At 37.5% G+C, this 20,725-nt stretch overlaps 1 protein-coding gene across 4 annotated transcripts in view; it reads right to left on the bottom strand.

The window, feature by feature from the left end:
- Window positions 1-3,326: 3,326 nt before the first annotated feature.
- Window positions 3,327-20,725, bottom strand: part of RELCH (RAB11 binding and LisH domain, coiled-coil and HEAT repeat containing) — a 76,004-nt gene continuing 58,605 nt past the window's right edge. For 3 of the 4 annotated variants that reach the window (XM_084214003.1, XM_084214004.1, XM_084214005.1), the window contains 7 exons: window positions 17,254-17,336; window positions 16,259-16,322; window positions 14,586-14,724; window positions 14,116-14,232; window positions 13,030-13,118; window positions 9,164-9,234; window positions 3,327-5,079 (listed from right to left, as the gene is read on the bottom strand). In XM_084214003.1, the coding sequence (XP_084070129.1) occupies window positions 4,959-5,079; window positions 9,164-9,234; window positions 13,030-13,118; window positions 14,116-14,232; window positions 14,586-14,724; window positions 16,259-16,322; window positions 17,254-17,336 (684 nt within the window). In that variant the 3' untranslated portion in view covers window positions 3,327-4,958. Of the gene's footprint in view, window positions 5,080-9,163; window positions 9,235-13,029; window positions 13,119-14,115; window positions 14,233-14,585; window positions 14,725-16,258; window positions 16,323-16,513; window positions 16,597-17,253; window positions 17,337-20,725 lie in introns of all 4 variants that reach the window. The other variant, XM_084214006.1, reaches the window with a different exon arrangement.

Here is a 20,725-nt window from a genome sequence, read left to right as displayed (position 1 = left end):
CCTCTAAGACTTGAGTCATATATTCATCCTTGGGACAAGAGCAATACCAGCATGGCCTTGGGAGCTTGCTCTGCCCAGGATATTCCTTAAGCCCTGGAGATGAGTCTTTAAGGCTGGCAAACACCTACCAGCAGGGGGACTGAGACCCTAACCTCTTGGCAACACCCCATTATCAGCTGCCCAGAGGGACCCTGCCATTTTATCTAACAGCACACTTAATGATCCCAAACTCCTTTGAAAACTCACCTGATTGAGATAACTCATACTTAGATCAACAGAGTACATTCATCTGTCAGCAAGGGATCAAACCTACATGAGCCCTTATTGCCTGTTAAACATTGCAGCTGCTTCTTCCCCATCACCACTTCCCCTTGCCTTGCAGTATAGTTAAAGGGAAGGTGCAAATGCCTTTCAGAACAACCCACATGATCCTACAAGGCACACGCTCTGCTACAGCTGCTGTCACTTCAGCAGGACTCCACTGTACTGCCTCCATCTCCTGAAGAGACCTCTCAGGTGGGGAAATGGGGAAAAAACTCAGTAAAAGTGCAGGGCATGGAGCAGCAGCACAAGGCCACAGTCACAACAGTTTTGGGAATGGAAATATTCAAATACACAGCAAACTGCCCTATTTGCAAACAGTATTTAAATGGTAGAAAAAACAGCCTCTGCTCTGTGGGATGGTGAAGTCAAGAAGGTGCAGACCAGCCTGACATGGGGTGACTGAGGGAGGCAGTGGTGAGCACATGCAATCCCAGTGCTGGGAAAGGAACCAGACTGACCACTGCCATGGTGTTGGCCCTTGACACCGTGGTAAGTCACTGTTTCAAGTCACTCACTTCTGCAGTAGAACTGCTCATGCTCAGAAGTTTCTAGGAAATGGAAATCTTCAGCCTAAGGAAGTCTTTCACCAGACTGGAAGTGTGATGGACATTCAAGGTCAGCACATAGTGCAGATGCCTCCAAAGACAGAGACTGTGTGCCACTGACTTGCTTGTTACTAACTCTGTAAGCAGAATCATCTTTTTCTACAGCTTACCTGTATGGATGAAAACTGGACAGCATTAAACCTAAAGAAACTTTAAAATAGCTTTTAAGCTAAATCTTAGAAACAGCTTCTCTGGAAAAATGATTAGTCATTCATGGTCACTCATTTGAATAGTTAACACATGATATATCAGTGTACACTGCTGACATCCAGGACCTGAATAGCTTTATTCAACAACCACGCTCCTCTGGGCCTTTGTTGACCAATTTGATAGTCTAAACCAAATTAGCTATGGATCTGAATGTATTTACTAGAAACATTAGCCAAATGCACTCAGAAAAGCAGTGAACCAATTTCCTTGAAATCTTTTTGCCTTCATTCATCAGCACTTACATTTGATGCAGGAGCTTCTGTGATTCCACCTCAGATTAGTGCTATGCCAATCAGTTTGCCGTATCAACACGTCAGTGACTGTCTGCTCCATGAACCTGAGCTGAGACTTAATGAGTTTACTTAAATACCATCATCAGTAAGTTCCAATGCATTATACTCACACTCATAAATTCACTAAAATATAACCACTGACTCCTGGAACATAGAAATGCCATTAACAGTGTCACAACAGAGAGAATAGAAATATTCCACAAAGCTACTTTTCTGCAGAATCTTTTCGAATCATCTTATTGTCCCTATGTAGAAATGAATTCCCACAATATATTACAAAAATTCCTCGTCTTCACAACAGATGCTTTTAATGGATAATTTTTAATCTTTAAATCCATCAGCTTCCTTACCTTTTCTAGCCCCAAATCCATTCAAACGCTTTTAGTTCTCCTAACCAGAATATACTTTCATGTACAGTAAGAGCAGGATTGTTTTTCTTCTTGGTGCAGTAGGGGAGGAGGAGACTAACAGAAGACTGAGCAGCTTTTCTTATGGAGCTCCCTTTATTCACCTTGCTTAGAAGATGCAAAAAGAACAATTTGCCTAATTTAAAGTTCTAGAAAATAATCTTTCAGAACCAAATATAGGCATAATACCAATTAGCTTTATACTTAATCTACAGAGAAAATATATTGAGGCAGCCAGGTACCTTCAGCCCACTGATCACTTTTGTTTAAGAACACAAGAGTCAATATTTTAAAAGATACTAAGATTTTTTCTGAAACTTCACTAGGGGCAGCATGAGACCTTTGACATTTAAAGCTAACAAGCTGAAGAATTTCAGGTGATGCCAATAAAGCAAACATTTAGATTTTCTACGGAATCTTTACTCAGGCAGAGCCATAAGCAATTAAAGACAAACCTTACGGGATGAACTGCTTTCTTTTAACAGAAGATTTTCTCCCAAAAGGTTCACTTATTTTGAATAATAACAGGAAAGGCAGGGGAAGATTAATTTAAAATATTCTGATAATTCTTCTCATTAAATGGGTCTCTTATTTTCCAGTCCTGAATGCTAGTGACAGTTAGGAATAATCAGAAAAATTCAAAATATCACCAAGCCCCCCACAGAGAACAGCTTCTTGCAATCTTGAAAATCTGTTCATATTTGAAAACTAATATCCACTGAAAAACTCCTGCAACCAACATATACTAACAGAGACCTGAAATTTAGGAGGAAAAACTCCTGAAGACAACCTGCATTGGAAGTTTGCTGCCTACACAGCAATTCTCTCACCTCAGTAGGTACCGTGCTGGTCTTCCTGCGATCCTCGCTCAAATTCCTACAACTGGTGGGAAGTAGAACCATGAGTAGCAAAAGCTACACTTTTCAAGGGGCTGGAGAGAGTAGACCTATTACCCTACAGGGATAAAGATGCTACCTTTAAACTAACAAACTAAAGAGTCTCATCCCACTTTCTCCAAAGTTAAATTGCTGTCACAGTTTTTTGGCTTGTGTGAATTTGCAAGTTTTCCAAACAATGGATGTGAGCAGCTACTCTCACAGGCAGCTGCCCTGCTTTAGAGTGGCAGCTTAACCATGGCCGTTATTTCACTCTCATGACTACAAAGTTGTCTCTGGCACTGCAACTGCTTGAGAAGTCAGAAAAGAGAAGGAGAAGAAAAATCCAAAACACAACTGTGGCACAGGAGACACAGGAGGAGACCCTGACTGAAAATGGCAGTAAGGCCACATCTAGGAGCCAAGGAAATTGAGCAAGTTCAGTCTACCACTTTCTATGTAAAAAGAGTTAAGGCTAAACAATTTCTGTGCGTTAAACGTCTCTCCTGTAACACTCTGTTGATGTGATTATCTTTTTCAGAGAAGAGCAGAAGTAACCAGACAAGGCAGGTATACAAAACTTTTTATTGACAACAGAACAATAGAGAGGAACGTCACCACTTCCCATTCCTCAGGAATGTCTCAATTTCACAGACAGTCTGCTAAAAGTGTACTTTCATGGTAACAAGCAACACGAAGGCATGGAGCTGTCTGTAACCTCCAGAGAAATGTTCCATCAGTGCAGTGCAAGGGGACTGACGGCGCGCACGTGAGCAGCAAGCCCTGTCACAACACAGCCGTGGCAGGAACAGCGTATGCAGAGCCAACAGGCACAGACATGAAAGCAGGCAGAAGCCTCAAGTTATTTCCATTATCTCCATCTAAGGGTGATACCCAACCTGTTATTCCATCCAAATTCTGTTTCAGGGGGGAATACTTTATTCCCTTCCTCTTTTTTGCTTTCCCTGTTCTCAAAGACGTCCATACTTCCAGCTGAATGGTACCGTGTCAGAGAATGCCCAAGCTTTTATATTTTGCTACCTCATACCAGTTCATGCATGCACTTGAGTTTACTTTCAGAAGATTACATTAACATAAAGAGGGGGGAAAAAAGTGCTGTATAAGAAGAAAAGGATTTAGTTGTTAATGCTTCCTTGCTAACAAAAATATTTGGTTGTTGAATATACTCCCTGTAATGTCATTTTCAAAAAGTATGTAGGCAGTCTACTTAGCATTTTAAAGAAACTGCACATCAAACTCAGCATAACTTCAAACACTCCAAAATTAAATTTGAACTGAAATTCAATCTAAACAACAAAATATCTTTAGTTTTCACAGTCCACAGAACTGCGCACTGAGTGCAGGATGAAAGCTGTCTCTCTCCTGCGTAAGGTTTCCTCTGCCTGCAGAACTGTACTGGGGACCCTGTGTAATAGCTTACATATTTATAAACATTTATTCATTTATCATGTTTTTCCTTTACTTAATGGATGTGCCTGTGGATGTGTAGACTTGTAAAGTGCTTTAAAATAAAACAAAAACCCTACAAAAGAAAAAACCCCTCAAAAAAACCACATAGATGTGAGAATTTTATCTGAAGGACTTTGTACAGCATTTACAATGTCGGCATAAAGCATGTGAAACATGAGCGTTCCCTGCAGACTGATGCAGTGCAAGCAGTCTCACACATTAGATACTGCAATTCCTCTGGATTCAAGATGCACAATACTTACAAAAACAACCCTAGAAGCACAGACAAATGCTGGTGGCTCTTCCTCTTCTTTTTAGAAACATTATTAAAAAATCTGCATTACTCTCTCATAATTTAAATACATAAGTAATCTCCACTTTTATTACTTCATGACAATGACTTCAAATTTACATTATTTTAAGTACCGTCAGAATAGCTCCATGTATAATACAGATATTTGCTGATATCCTGTCAGAAAATAAAAAAAACCCAAAACCTTCCACTATATAAAAAAAATATGCTGGAAAGACAAGAACACAGAACAGGGACTTGGTACAGACTATGATTTCAGTTTTATATCAACCACAGTTAACCCAAAATTAACAGATACACAGCGATATTCAAAAGCAGTGCAAATATCTTTGGAGGTTAGAATAAAATTATACTACAAGAACATAAGACAGAAGAAATTAAAAGGCAAGTACTTCAAGTACAGGAACCAGTCTCTGTGAGGTCCACCTTAGTGTTGTTAGCTGGGAGTTCCTTTTCCCATCTTACTTCTTCCTCTGGAACACATTAGCCAACATTGCACCTGATGTAGTCAGCTGGCCCATTTTGTTCAAAAACTTGGTCTTTGTATCTTCACTTACCAGGCTTGCTGCAATTGACATTGAGCTAGGAAAGAAAAACATTTAGTGGCATGAGACTACAAATTAAAAAGAACATTATGTTGTTATTTATTAAGCAACTAAATTGTCTTTGTGTTTCATAGGTTTCAACAAAAAACACCAGTCTGTGAAGAAAAATTGAAAACCCATCACTACTTAGTCAATATATACACAGTTAAACTTATTAAAGTGTTCACAGTGTCTGTGAAAATGGTAAAATATTTCTGTGCACTAATTTTTAGTACATTTGAATGTCACCACATTAGCATTTGCTACCTACTGGGGAATTGCTGTAGTGACAAATACCTCTGTGAAAGACTGCCTTTGCCTTCTCACCAGAAATGTCAATTCTTGTGTTTATTTAGAGTAAGTTCACCAGTATCAGCTCAGACACAGACCTTTCTAATGCAAGAAACCTGCCTCCAACAGTGACATTAGCAGACATGTAAAGATGAGCAAAAGCAAGGTAAGTACAAAACAGTGACCTCTCTCCTTAATTTTCAACAATTTATTTTCCAACTACTTCCACCTGAGCAGAGTTAAAAACTGGTGAGGATTGTCAACCTAGTAACTTCTCAATAAGTCTTTATTTTATATTACTTGATCAACTTTCCTTTGATCTCCTTATAAATTTCTTGCAAACCCCACCCTGAGCCCGACTGGGTCAGCCCCTTGCTGGGTAAGGAACTTCTGGTTGTTGTGAAAGTGGCTCCTGTTACCTGTGCTTGGATGTTCCTAATTGAGACATACTACATAGGACAATGGAGAGTTCATCGGTTTCCCACTAACTGGACTGGAAGGAGCAATCCAATCAATGCTGAAGCTACAGGATGCTAAGCTTTGAATAATGTTAAGAAATTATCCCTATTATGTGAAATTAACAGATTTTTTTTTTTTTAAATTAACAACATAACAGTGAGCTCAATTTCAGATATATATAAACCATTTAGCACAGTAGGACTTGTGTCTCAAGACAGCAAATGTATGTAGCAGGAATATTAACAAATATTCCATACTTCCCATATTTGTAGTCAAAAAGGTAAGTGTTTATCAACATTGGACAAGGACAATTTTAGAAAACCTTACCAAATAAATTCTCCCTTGTGAACTCAGTGTGGACTCTGCATTTCAAACTTATAGCTAAGACCACAAAATCTGTCTTACTGGCAAAGGCCAGATTCCAGGAACTGAATTTTCAGTCTGAAAAGTTATAAACAGTTCTGTTAGCCACACTTGCATCAAGGATATAAAACTGAAGATAACTCTGAATTGTTTCAAGAGAACTTGAATGATTTCTTCAAAGGTAGAAGGGATACACCCAGTACTTTCTCCCATTTCACACCACAGAAAAAAGTAATAATGATTTCTGTTTTTTTTTAAAGTACCTTAAAAATAAAAGGGAAGCTTCTCACTAAAGTTGTATTGTGAATTTGCAAATAGTTTAATTATAAACTTTTAAAGTAAAATATTTATTTCAGGCACAATCACATAGCCAGACATCTTTGGCTTGATTAAACATCTCCAGTCAACTAATGAATCACATATTTCCAGCTGATAAAACTCAGTTGGGAAATTACTGCTACAGTAAGATGGATGCCTCTTGCAATTTCCTTTGACTTAATGATAAAGCAAGGGCATATAAATTATGTAAGTAACAGTTTAGTTACTTACACTAAACACTCAATATCAGCTAGTTAAGGACAAGAAGCTATCTCAGACTATGAGGTATCCTAGAGTTGTGTGTAGCTACAAAAGCTTATTTGGGAAATACTGTACATTCCAAGCATTAGCAGCATTAAGAAAATAAAAGTGCTCACTTCAGAAAAGAAAGCCTAGCAACTGGTGACAAACCCCTACTTCTAAACAAATTGTGCTTTCATTAGTCTCATGATCCTGAATAAGACTGAGGAAAACAAGGACGTGTTCCATCGGTTCTTGAAACAGTTTGGGGGATATCAGCCATCTGATGTCAAAAATTAAACAGTAACAACTACTGTTTTCTAATACTGTTACTATAAATAGAAACATAATCCACACCATCCTGCATACTTAAAAGTTTAAATATTCAAAATAAATTGCCTCCAAAGTACTTCCATTACTATGCAAAGTGAATATTTAAATATAGCAAAAATTAATATGAAATAATTTGAATCTCACATATTTAAAAAGTAATCAAAGAACCCAACAAAGCAATAGTATATCTTGTTTAAAGCAATCCATTATTTAAAAAGCAAAACAAAACCCAACCCACAAATAATGTGTAAACATCAAATTTTTCCTGGTGTCCAGATGAATCAAATGCGACACAGAATTCTGCCTGTTTTATGGGGAAGCTCTAGGCCAAAACAAACATTCCTAATGGGCATTTTATAGCAATCAGTTTGCAATATAAGTTGTTACCCACAATTAAAATACCTTGTTAATTGCTAAACAAAATGTTTAACAAAAGTGGCTATCCAATATTTAAAAATGCAGAGTTTAATCTTCTGAAAAAACTATTTCTTTGATCCTGTAATATTTGACCAAGTTTTTCTAACAGCAAGGGGAAAAGACAAGATAAGAACATCAGAAGATTGCTTTTGCACCCATTTTGACTTCTGTGCCTGCACTGCCGTGCTGTTAACAAACTCCAGTAATTTAAATCCCAGCTGTATTTAAATCCTTTGTCAAATATGTATTTGTCATTGAAATTAGGAACTGAAATTAGCAAGCACTTAACAAGAAAACACAGATATTTACGTATATGAAAAGGTCATTTCTTCAGTGGTAAAATATTTCTTGTTAATTTTGTACAGTACAAGACTACAACCATAGTCTGACGTTGAATAAGAAAGGGGAAGGCTAATTAAAGAACAAAGGAACAGATTGCAAAGACTTATCCTTTTCATATCTTAGTTTTCAGCAGTTGCGTTCATAAAGAAAATACATTAGATGTTGTATGAGGTTTGCATTTATCTGTTTCTGCAATGGCTTAACAGGACTAACTGTCATTTCAAAGTATTTACTACTAGCCTGAAGTATTTTACTTGGTGCCTGAGAGACTGACCCTTTTTCTACTTTACATTTCTTCTGTTGAGTTGTTATACACCTTTCTTATTTTAATCATTCTCAGACCACCAGTTGCTTCCAGGACTATGGGTGAACTTTTTCAAGAAGTAAATTCTATCAGTTTTTTACAGATAAGGAAACATGACACGAACAAGCTTCAGTAATTGTCTCAATGCTCATGACAAGGCATTGGGATTCAGAACAGAGTCTCTTTTTCAGATACCTTCTCACACCCTTCCTTCGCAACACTGCTAAGGATTTGTAAAGTTATATAATAATCCACAAGAATTTACCTGCTGGCATGCCATTCCAGGCAATAAGCAGGCAAAAGAGCACATACAACTCATCATAATGACACTGAGCATTCCAAATTTCCACATCCAAGGTGGGTCTGTTGGCTACTTTTGTTATCAAGAAGTGCACACAAATGATACCATCTCTACATATTAAGCAAATGGATGCATGAGCGCTGTGTGTCTGTTGCCTCCCTGGAGAGCTGGGTTTACTCTGTGCTTGTGTAAAGGGTGCTTTACCAAAGTGCAACACAGGTGGCTCTTCCCAAAGTCAGCTTACTGCCTAACCAGTACACTTACACAGGGGTCAGTTTATACACTGGAGAAAACTGTTCTTGTGTGCACCAGTCCTGTGCAAACCAGGACAGCAGCCTGAAGCAAGTCCTTCCCAGAATCAGAACAATTCCCTCAGCCTGCAGGTTGCCATGCCCATGGGTGGCAAAGTGTCCGCTACAAACATTGCTCTAAGCACTTAGGCCAGGCACTCCCTGACTTCTCAGATTCAGGACAGAAATTAAAAGGGACAAAAAATTAAGAACTAAGAACATCATTCCTATAAAAATAATTGGTGTCTCATGTTTTACACTGGAGACAGAAACAACCACTGTATTAAAGTTTCCAAAACCTGTTTTCAAATACAGCATATGTCAGTGCAGGATTTCAGGTCACAAACCTTGGACACCATTATGGAATACACTCTGCAGAACACTGCTCTGGAGGCACACAGAAAAAGGGAAGTGGAAGTCTTACCCTTGCGGTTCTTGGACGGTCTTGTTTTCCACTTTCTGTTCACATTCTTTAATCATGGAGCTCAAAATAACCTTAGAGACATAAGGAAGAGAGATACATGACATTTGACATTTTTCCTTTCACATTAACACTTCTTATGAAATCTACTCTTCAAATAATTCTGACATTAGCAGAACTGTTTAAAACATTTCCCTGTTTTTTTTTTTTCCAAGTGCCTTTGAGTTCCAGTTATCTGATAATGCTTTGTGGTTAGAAACAACAAAAACATTCAAAATAACTTAAGGAAGAAAATGTTTTCCAAATAGTTACAGAAGTTCAGCACTTCGTCCTTTTGCCCCAGGCTTTTAAAAACAGCACTAAAACAAACCCACATCTGTGACATGCTCTATCTTCATGAACATTATGCAGAAAGAAAAAGCAAGGAAAGAAAAAAGTGTGATGGTATCCTAGGACAGTATCTTAATGGAAGGAAGTGCTAAAATCAACTAGATACCATTCCACTGGTGTCTTCCAGAGTTCCTATGACTCATGGCTTTTTCCTTTTATTTAAGCAAGTACAGTGCTCAAAAGGTTTCTGCAGAGTATTTAAGACTGAAGACACCTCCACACTGACATTTTTAGATTTATCTAAAAATAAGGAAATGATTCCCAATAGCAGGCTTTAAAACACAATAATACAGTTAATTCAAGGGACAGATAAATGACTCCCTGCGATGTTTCACAACAGTACTGTTTTAACACATTAAGACAAAAGTTTTTTCTCTTAGGTTGCAAGATGTGTCTGGGGGTGTGTATTCTATTGTCATCTGTTAGAGGTGGGGCAGTTCTCTTCTGTTAATTGGGCAATTTTTCTTTATCTCTTCCACAACCCATCTTCCCTCCAGGACATACCTTCTGTTGTTGGGCCACTGAATCTCACTGCATGACTGATAAAATTACATAATCCCAGTGTGAGATGCTCTGCCCAAGGGGAGGAGCCAAGTATTCCTTCCTGGATATAATCTGAGATTTGGAATGCCACAGGCAGCCTTTTCCCACTGGATTCCCAGAGGAAGACCAGGGCCATCTACACCACCACTGGACCTCCAGAGGAAGACTACACCCTTCTACAGGATCACTGCTTCAACAGAACCACATCTGCCACTCCAGGAGGACTGCAGCCACCATTTAATGGGACTGCTACCAACACCCTGACAAACAGGGTATGAGGTGGTATTCTGTCTCTGTCAGCATTGTTTTGTATTACTGAATTTTTATTTTTACTTTTCCTAATAAAGAACGGCTATTTCTACTCCCATATCTTTGCCTGAGCCCCTTAATTTCAAAATTATAACAATTCGGAGGGAGGGGGTTTACATTTTCCATTTCAAGAGAGGCTCCTGCCTTCCTTAACAGACACCTGTCTTTTCAAACCAAGACATGTTTGGAAACACTTAGGCAAAAAAGTTAGAATGCAAAGTATGGAACTATAAATATGTACATATACACGCTTATATACGCACTGCATAAATGGAAAGTTCCTCTGCCACAGCTCAGAAGAAAGCAAAATACTTTTTTGAAGCACTAAACTTAAAATCTCAAAGCTACAAGCAATTAAAATTAGTATTGCCTCACCAAACCTGAATATATACAACAAAGGAAAAATACTATTTTCAATCTCTAAAATACAGATAAGTCACTAATGGTTACTACCAACTGATAACTATTTTAAAATGTTTTTGCATAAATTAAAATGCTGGTTTCTGTCAAGTCTGCAGCACAACCATTAATTACACTGATAAGATGTGGCCTGGTCTGCAGACCTGTGCCACTGCTCACTCTATTTATCCACTAGTATTACTTCAGCATTTGAAACATTTTAGGTAGCAGGTGTTACACACCCTTGAGTGTTTCAGAGAGCGGCATTCAAACAGGACTACAACTCTTCCTACTATATTTGCTGGCCTCCATTTGCATAAAATGTTACACAAATACTTAATGCTCAAGAGTACAGAGGTGAAGAGAAATACATTCAGAATTTTTGTTCTGTATGAAAAAAAGCCCTGAAATTTTCAAGCACAGCCACCATAATTTTTGTTACTTATCATTTCCAACTGTGCATTGGCACTTTCCTACATTTTTGTACATCTGAATCCAGATGTTCCAAATATCAACAATATGAAGCCTTGATCAAAGAGGAGAATAATTCATCAAGGACCCAGGATCATTTCAATAGCAGGATGGCTTTCCCATCCATTGCACAGCTCCTTCTGGGAAGGCTATGTAATTCTTGGATGAAGTGGAGCCATTCTTGCCTCTTCTGCAGATTAATTTCTAAATTTCTACATTATGGCTTTGCATATACTGCTCAGACCTACTCCCTTGGGCTCTCCTTGTTTGGTAATAGGACTGATTATGAAATCACATCTCCTTAAAGAGAAATATTTTAGAGTACTAACTCTATATTTAGAGACACTTAAGAGACTTACCATGCTGAAGACTTATAAACAGTGCTGCAGTATATGGACTAAATATTTTTACCAAGTACTGACTCACTATCATGCAACTCAAATCCACTTACTTTGAAAACCCATAGAAGGTAAGTGGAAAATGAGGAAGAAGGGACTTAACATTGAACTAGAGATGCTGGTAAAGTATCTGAATGTCTGCACAAGGTGAAATGTTTCTTTTAAAGATGAGAAGGTCTGACCTAAATGCCCAACTTACACTTTTATTTATATGAAAGAAAGGAAAACAAGTATGAGGTATGAGTAGTAAATGCTGCCAGACAGGACCACACAAGCCAATTCTACAATGTTACCCTTCCAAGATGAGCATAAACTCTGTACTGACGTTAAAGCCATTTAGAGCTAAGGCTCTGTGATTTAGAGAATGTCTGTTTGTCACGCGATATGCCGTTTGAATAATGAATAACACCACAGAGGCCAAAATAGTGAAAAAAGGCATAATTCTGTTTATGGAAATATCTAATTATTTCAGACAGTAAATGACATTCATTTCAGAAAACATGATTTTCAGATAGAAGGCTTCCAAGACAGTTCTGACACTAGAACTCACTGGGTCTCAGAAGCCTCTATCATGATGCCTACAAACATCCTATTGAAGTTGGAAGCTGATCAAGCCCTAGATATCAATTTCTACAAAAAAAGGGATAAAAACTCTAAAGCCTGTAGTGAGTTTTCTAATCCACTGGAGCAGGAGTAAATATTTTTAATTTTATATTGCTCTCTGGCTAAAAAGCCAAAGCACTTGGCATTATGACTGAAGTCAATTAAGCACAGTAATGCAGAATGTGGTAATGGAGAGTTGAGAGCTGTCTTTACCTACTGATTTATTTTAAATCCTATCCCAGTCTTCAGTTCCTTCTCTGACTACAAAATTCAAACTCAATCAAACCCCTTGTTCTAATTCAGGGTATCTTTTGAACTGACTATGTCTTTAAACCTTAGAAGTCAACAACAAAAATGAAGTAGCAGCATTCGATCAGTTATCCCATTGGTGAAAGAAAATGAAACTTTTGCCTAATTGCATATATTGTAGCCATTGATTTTAATGCATCCTTGGTTTGATTAACATAAAGATGGTAAAAACATTTTGTTTTTCTTCAGTCTAGGAAGATCTATGTTTCTACATGCATTTCTGATGGTTGAGTATTTGTCTGCAGAGATTCTCAGCTCAGAAATAGATTTTACAAGAGTTTACTGGCTTTGAAATCACATGACCTATTCTTTATCAAAAAACCTCCTCAATGTCATGTTTTGAAACCACTTATGAGCAGCTCTCCTTAACTTCTGGTTTTAAATGCCATCACATTTCAACTTCTGCCACCTACATCTCATACTCAGTAAACATAGTTTACTGCTCACCTCATGCTCTGGAGAGAGATGTTCCATGTCGGTTCGTAAACACTTCAGTCCTGGTAAAAAGTGATTGACCATTAAATCCTCTGAAATAACTAAACCCCAGGTTGTTAAGGTATTATAAGGATTGCCTATTGAAATTATACTTTTTTTTCTGTCTTCTGATAATGCTGCTTTATGGAACACAAGGGCAGCAGCAAAACTAAGAAAATGGAACAGCACTTGACACTTCATGGCTAATAAAAAGGAAAAAAGATCTTACACATATTTAACATAATGTACTTCATACATCCATATAATCCTTTTAAGATTTTTTTCTTGATTTATTGGATAAGATCAAGGGTTTTGTTTTTGTAGCTTTGTTTTTTGAAGTATCTATCAGTTCCACTGTATGGGGTCTGGTTGAGCTGGAGTTCATTTTCTGCACAGCAACCCTTAGTGCTGTGCTTTGCACTGGTACGTAGAAATTCCAGTGTTGGTAACACACCAGTGCTTAGGCTACTGCTGAGCAGTGCTGGCACAGCATCGGTGCTCTCTATAAACATTCCCCCCATCAGTAGGCTGGGGGAGGGCACACAGCCAGGACAAGTGACCCAAACTGACCAGAGGGATGTTTCACACCATATGATGCCTATTCAGATATAAAAACTAAGAGAAGGTGGTGGTGGCAGGGCAGGAGACGATTTGTTATTATGATGTTTGTGTTCTGGAGCGACTGCTACATGTGCTGAAGCCCTGCTTCCTGGAAAATAACTGGATATTGCTTGCTAATGGAAAGTAGAGAATAAATCTTCTGTTTTGCTTTGCTTTCATACATAGCTTATGCTTTATTAAACTGTCTTTATTTTGACAGAAGTTTTTCCTCCATCTGATTTTCTCCCCCACCCTCACCCATCCTGCTGAGGAAGGGAAGGAGAATGGCTTGGGGGGCACCTAGTGTCCAGCTAATCCGTGATACTCACCATCTCAGAAACCGCCCCCCCCCCCTTATGCTGAATAGATCATGTTTTATATCACAGACTCAAAGACAAATATTAAACTTCTCTCACCACCAGAGAACTAACAGCTAAACTTCCCCTGAAAAAAGGATACAGCAACAGGAAAGAGCACTGTAGGACTCAAACAGGTGCGTAGCGATATCCAATCTCTTCGAATCAACAGACTGCTGGTTGTTGACCAAGGCTAACTTGTGCAAGTGTGGAATAACAACTGGAAAAGTAAATACAGGAATAAGTATTTGAAACTGCTTTCCACAGACTTGTTTAGCATTAAACAGGTGCTATGTGGCAACTGCAGGCATTTGAAACTTCACACATCAGCAAGGAATAAGAGCTGCAAACAATTGCTTTTGATGGGATTGCCATTGCACATTTAATGGATTGACTTAAACTTGAAATAAAAATTTGTGGTAGCACAACCTAAAATACAAAAGTACCTTGGAGTACCTTTGAAATAATAACAGTTTACAGAAAAGAAAGAAAAACCCCATCAATGTAACCAGCATACCTATTAGCTTTTGAACAGAGAGAAGAAGACTGCATCTTCCCATGGATGCAACTTACATTCGTCTCTAAATCTGGGCTCAGCGTTAGGTCCAACTCTTCCAAACGTTTTTATGATTTCTGTATGTAAAGAATGTTGGTCTTGATACTGAGGGTCCTCCAGGAAAGATGCCAGCTGCATTTTTACTCTCTCCAGAAGCTTAAATATTCCCAGAGAAACAGAAAAACACAAAAGAATCAAGATACTAGAAATTGTTATGATCAGTTCAGAGTATGTTTACAATTTTCTGTATTTCAGATGACAGATCTTGGACTTTCTTCTAATTTACAGATTTGTTCTAGGAGGATGTTTCAAACTCTTCAATGCACCTCTATGTTTTAAGGACTGTTACCAGGGTTTTAATCTGATCTGTTTTTTAACAATAGACAGGTGCTCCCATATAGTTGATTTTTCCTCCTGAGATTTCCTTGAGTCTGATACTCCCTTTTTTTAACCTATCACAGTTTCCCTCTTACTTATAACTAGTAATGACAGAGTTTTCCCGTTTAATTAGAAACTAATTAATAGCATTTTTTAATGTATCTCAATTAGTAGGTTGAAATTTTTTTGCATAGGACTGAGATGCAAAAGTAACTATCATAAAATCAATGGAATTAAAAAGATTCCTTCAACTAAAGGCTAGAAAACCAAAAATGAGACAGGTATTTAATTTGGATTCAAACTTGAAAAAAGTAACATTTTATGACACATTTTGGAAGGTGCTATCACCTCTGTACTCTAAGGCTTATCATAATTAGAGCAATGGATACAATAATTTCTGTGTGGTAACAAAACAATATTCTTCCCAACTGATTATAGGCATGCATTCCAAGCTGCAAAACTCTAACTTTTCCATCGTCCAAATTTGTGTGAGTCATCACTGACTTGACTCACATTACTCACATTTCCTCAAACACATTCTTTTAGAATATGTTGAAATTACGGGAAGAATGCAAGCTCTGCAAAAAGCTGCAAGGACTTACAGAGGAAATTTGCACAGCTGTTACATGAAACAAAATCCAGTTTTCTACTGTTTACAGCAGAATCCTGTCTTCAGAATTCTTATCTATTACCATAGTACCATCATTGAAAAAATGAGGAGGAATTGCATCTCTGCATTATCTTCCAGGAATACTTTGCTAATGTCATTATGTCTTTCAGTGCCATCTTGGACTAAACTAAGGGCTAAACCAGCAGACATGACTGGAACAACAAGAGTCTTGTGCTCTTCTCAAGTATTTGGGAGCCAAGCAGGATACCCTAAAGCACCTAAAAAAGTACAATAAACAATAGTACAATATGTGGATGTTTTTAGTCACTATTTTAAATTAGAACTATTTCATTTGGAAATAATGGAGTTAGATTTCACAACTGTACTGAAGAAGGTTTTAAAAAAAACATTTTGAGCATGGGATTTCCCATCATCTAGCACAGGCCTCCCCTCTACTTATCTGTCTCTGTTTATGTTTGGTTGCAATTTAGAAGGAAATGTTTTTATTAGCTACAAGGGTTGGTTTGTTTAGAGAGGAAAAAAAAAGGCCATTGCAAAACCTGAAAGCACTTTGGAAGAGAATAATACAAAGAAAGAAAGAAAGAAAGATTTTTTTACTTGCCCTTTCTTTTATTCTGGATTTATTAAAAAAATCACCCTCTTCTTATGCTACAAAAACACAGGTGACAACAGGTGTCTTACCTCTCTCTGAGTAACAGTTTCCATGATGGTCCCAAAAGCAGGGATAGTAGCAATCCTTACTGAACTACAATGGAAGAAGAGGGTCTTTAAGATGTAATCAACACAAGAACAAAATTACTTAAATAAAAATTTAAAAATTAGTACTTTTAAGTTACATTAGTTTCTAGCAATGACAAAAGGAAAAAAAAAAAAAAAAGCAGACCAGGAAAAAGAGAGGATTAACTCAAGAACTCAAGGTCTCAGTCTGAAACTCACAATTCAGGATCACTGGACAAGGTAACAAGGGCCGGAGCAACCCGCTTGTCAACTAACGCTTCACTCATGCCTCGAAGAGCCAGCTGTAAACCAGTCAACATGCAATAAAAAACGCTTTGGTAAACGTGAACAACTGGGTTAGCTGTGACTGAGGATGGGCAGGCAGACTCTTGGGGTTGTTCTTGCTTTAGTCACCCACACAAGACATTAAAGCCACTAAGACTCTATTCATGCTGGAGCCTCTGTTAGTAACAAGTTGTTAGTGAGATTAGCAAAGCATCCCTCCTTAGCTTGAAAGAAATACCACATCAGAACGTCCACCAAATGAAGTGCCACGGTTGCCTATCAGAAATGAGATGCAGCCAAAACCACTTTGCATTTCATTAATGCAGGTGATAATTTTGCACTAGCAAAGCTGATAGCATTACAGAATAGTAGTATTCAGCTTTCTGCCAGAAATGATGTAAGCAAATTTGAAAACTGAGAACATTATTAAATATAAACAAAAATTCAATTACATGGATTTAAGTTTTCTATTTAAAGTTTATTCAGCATTTTTATACAGTTTAATTCCAAGTGTTGCAGTAAACCTTGTTATTTAGAAATAAATGATTTAAAGGCTGCTTTCCTTTAAAAGGAATTCCATTTTTGTTCAGCTAGATTAAGAGACATAAGTGATGGTTATTTCTTTCCAAGTATTAAGAGGGATGCTAGGTATATAAGACAGTCAGGGAACTTACATTTCAGGGTCACTGGAGAGAGTAATGAGAGCAGGAACAACTCTCTGAGCTACCAGAGTTTCATGTACCCCCTTCACCAACAGCTGAATGGTCGGAGCAGGGGGGTATCACAGGTGATGCACGGAAAGAGCGAGCACAGTATCATGGGAAGAAGAACGGCAAAACCAAGAGAGAGAAAGAAAAAACACAAAAAGCAAACCAAAATTAGAAGCTAAGCAAATACTGCTACACTAGAGCTTCATAAATGCAAAGGCATGAAGAAAGCTAAAGTGGTCTGGCAATTAGCACAAACATGACATATTCAACAATAAAATGTTTTCTTTATTTTCAGATATTTTAAAACTTGAACTCAAACCTTTAGCAAGTACTTGCATGTTTTATTTCAGATATGATTATAACTATTAATAAAGTTATGTATAATTAAGTACTACAGGGATATCAATTTGAATTTGATGATTTCATGTAAATGCTGTTCCTAACTCAACACAACACTATTTATCATAGTAGGTGGCTGTCACATGCAACACAGAAGTCTTGACTAGGCCAAATGTGTGTAGATTTCCCCACACTGAGTGATACCTCTCACACCTTTTACAATGAGACAAATAGCACCTTCCCAGATGCCAAAATGTTTTCCTGGAAATAATTCAGGGCTCCTTGATATTTAACAACCATCCAAACAGTATGAATGCTGGTCTGATGGAGAGTCCTTGAACTATACACGACATGTATTTCCTCAAGTCTTTTTGCAAACTAAGGAAGAGATGTATTTATTGCAGTGCATCCCAAACACTAAAAGCTTGAAATCACAGTAAAACCCATTATCCATGAACACAACAAAGTTGTTTAAATCCAGATGTTCCCAGGTGATCTTTTTACATTACCTATGTAGTTATACACAAGCATTTGCTGCATACATTGCAAATGCCCTTTACATGCTTTCTTCATATGAAAACCTACTAATTTGCAAACCAAGTTGCAAACTTTTTCATATTCAACAAAATGGTGGGGTTTGTCTTAATTAATAAAAAGAGGAAAGATTAGATATTTCCATTTTGTGTCTCATGTAAGGAAGTCTGCATGTATTTGATGGTTTTAGGAAGAGGAATATAAAAATCTTATCAGTAGGTTTATGAAAAATATGAAATGTCTTTTTAATATTTAGCTATATTCTGATTACTCATACTGCATAATGATCACAAATTAAATTCTAAGCTATTCCCCTGGGAAATGCAGTAGCTGTCAGTATATGAGTACCAAAAGCAGACAGTATTTACATCCTCTAACTAGAGAAGATTTTACATTCTGCTATTTGTTAGAGCATCGCTGCTTTACCAACTCTGAATTTAAACCAGAGTAAGCTGTAAAATACTGGAAGGAACCTGAGTTTTCAGAAGTTTCTATATAAAGGACTCGCTCTATTAAGCATCATTTATGTCTGCATGTATGTGTGTGCATGCATGAGTGCACACACATACATGGAAGAGAGTGTGGCCTCACAGACAATTTTACTGGAGAAGGAAGAAGAAGGAGAAGCTGTCTAAGAACATAAGACAGTATCGCTGCAAAGCACCTGGAGTGGCGAAGTTGCAACATCCTATACTTGTTATTCAGAAAGTATTAGGATGTCAGTTCAACTACAACATTTTAACATTAATACATTTCACAATTATTTACATTGGCAACAACTCCAAGTGCCAATCTGTTGAGTTCATGGGGTACTCTTCAAACAGCTGTTAAGGACACAGCTCACTGTTTGCTTAGGATGGTTTAACTATCATATGTAGCTTTACTAATTTTCACATTTATTAAAATAGAGAATGCTTATGATTTTCAATCTTAGACAAACAGAGACTTGAGTTTTCTTTATGAACCTTCATTTAGAGAAAAGCCTAGATTTTAATACACTGCTTTAAAAAAAAAAAAAGCCAAAATCTTGGGATTTGTATAATTAGCAAATAATTTAGAATGATCTCAGTTTCATTCCTGTCTGATCTGCCACATTTTTAAGTATTGTAAAGCATGGTGAACAGATGCATTTCATCATACAGAAAATAAAATATGCTTTATAACACAAGTGTCATTCTGAAGATGTGTTCCCAGCCCTGAACCCAAACAGACCAGCAAAGAAAGCTGATGCATAAGTCAACTTAGACTTATTCACGTTTAAATCAGAGCAATCAAATCTGTTTCCATCAGCATTCAAATGGGAAGCTGCTGAATACAAACATTAATACAGAAGCAACAGGAACAGCTGGTGGGCAAAGCCATGTAGCAGCATGTAAGGTTAGAGTGAGACAGACAATGTAAATTGTTATTTTTTTTGATTCCTCTAGATAATTACTCACACATACTACAGATTAAAAATGGTAGCACAAAGCTTCCAGCCCCAAAGGAGCAAGGGAGTGGAAAGGCCCCACATCTTTTCTGTGTCCTTCCAACCCTTAATAGACTGTAAAGATTTGGTAAAGCAGTCAGGCCTGCAGTCTCTGTGCTGCTCAGAATTTTCACTGTTCTCATACAGCTGTCCTGCAGATCACATTCTCTTCATCCTATTATCTAAATACTGGGCTGTGCCAGTCAGCAGCCTCTGAGGTTACAGAAATTCCTCAAGTGATGGAATCTTCCAGCAGTGAAACCAACTATTACTACCTCTTTGCACAGGTGACTTCCCAAATTTACATAATACCATGTATAAATATGTATGCCATGGCTATCCAGGAAATAGCAATATGTTACTCTTTTCAAGTAAGAAAGGCATTTAAAAGAAAGCTGATGGGGCTTTGATAAAAATTGAAATATGCTAAGAAACAAGATATGAAACAGCATGCATAGACTGTCTAAAAATAATCAACATGCAGCTGAATTTGAAAAGAAGCTGCAACCAAGACAACAGCCTGTTGTAACTGAGGTGTTTCATATGTTTGGCTAATATTTATTAGGAAAAAAGAGCTTATTATTACAAATAGGATATAAAAAACGCCTTTGTGAGAGGGAAAATATGCAAATAGATCGTAACAGCATCCAAAAATTGCCACTTCCTTTTTAAAAGGAGGGGCAAAAAAAAAACCAAACAAAAAAACCCAGCAAAAAAGGACATCGTTGGATGTTTTTAATTGAAGTCTCAGGATGGAGCTTGTTGTGGTTGTTTACTGCTCTTTCTGCCCTGACTTGCAGAGTGTCACTAAAGAAAGCTGATGGATACGTTAAGTGCTCCTTTTTTCAGAGGGAGACTTCAGATCTGGTTTTGCAAATGGATACAAGATGTCTGGTTCAGCTAGAGGTTCCCTCCAAAGCTATCCAAATGAGACAAATGGAAAAATGCCCAAAAAAAAGAGAAGGAAAAAGTAATGGTGATTAGAAATATGTGTTTCTAACACGCAAAGGACAGAAAGTTCTCTCTTTGTTCAGCCAATGGAGTATGTCTTAGAGTTTTTGCATATGCCTTTTAAAATGAACAGTTGTTGAAACA

The sequence above is a fragment of the Fringilla coelebs genome (assembly GCF_963513975.1).
Source record: "Fringilla coelebs genome assembly, chromosome: 1".
Lineage (NCBI taxonomy): Eukaryota > Metazoa > Chordata > Aves > Passeriformes > Fringillidae > Fringilla > Fringilla coelebs.
Note: the sequence above shows the minus strand (reverse complement) of the source record. Positions and strands in the feature narration are given on the sequence as shown.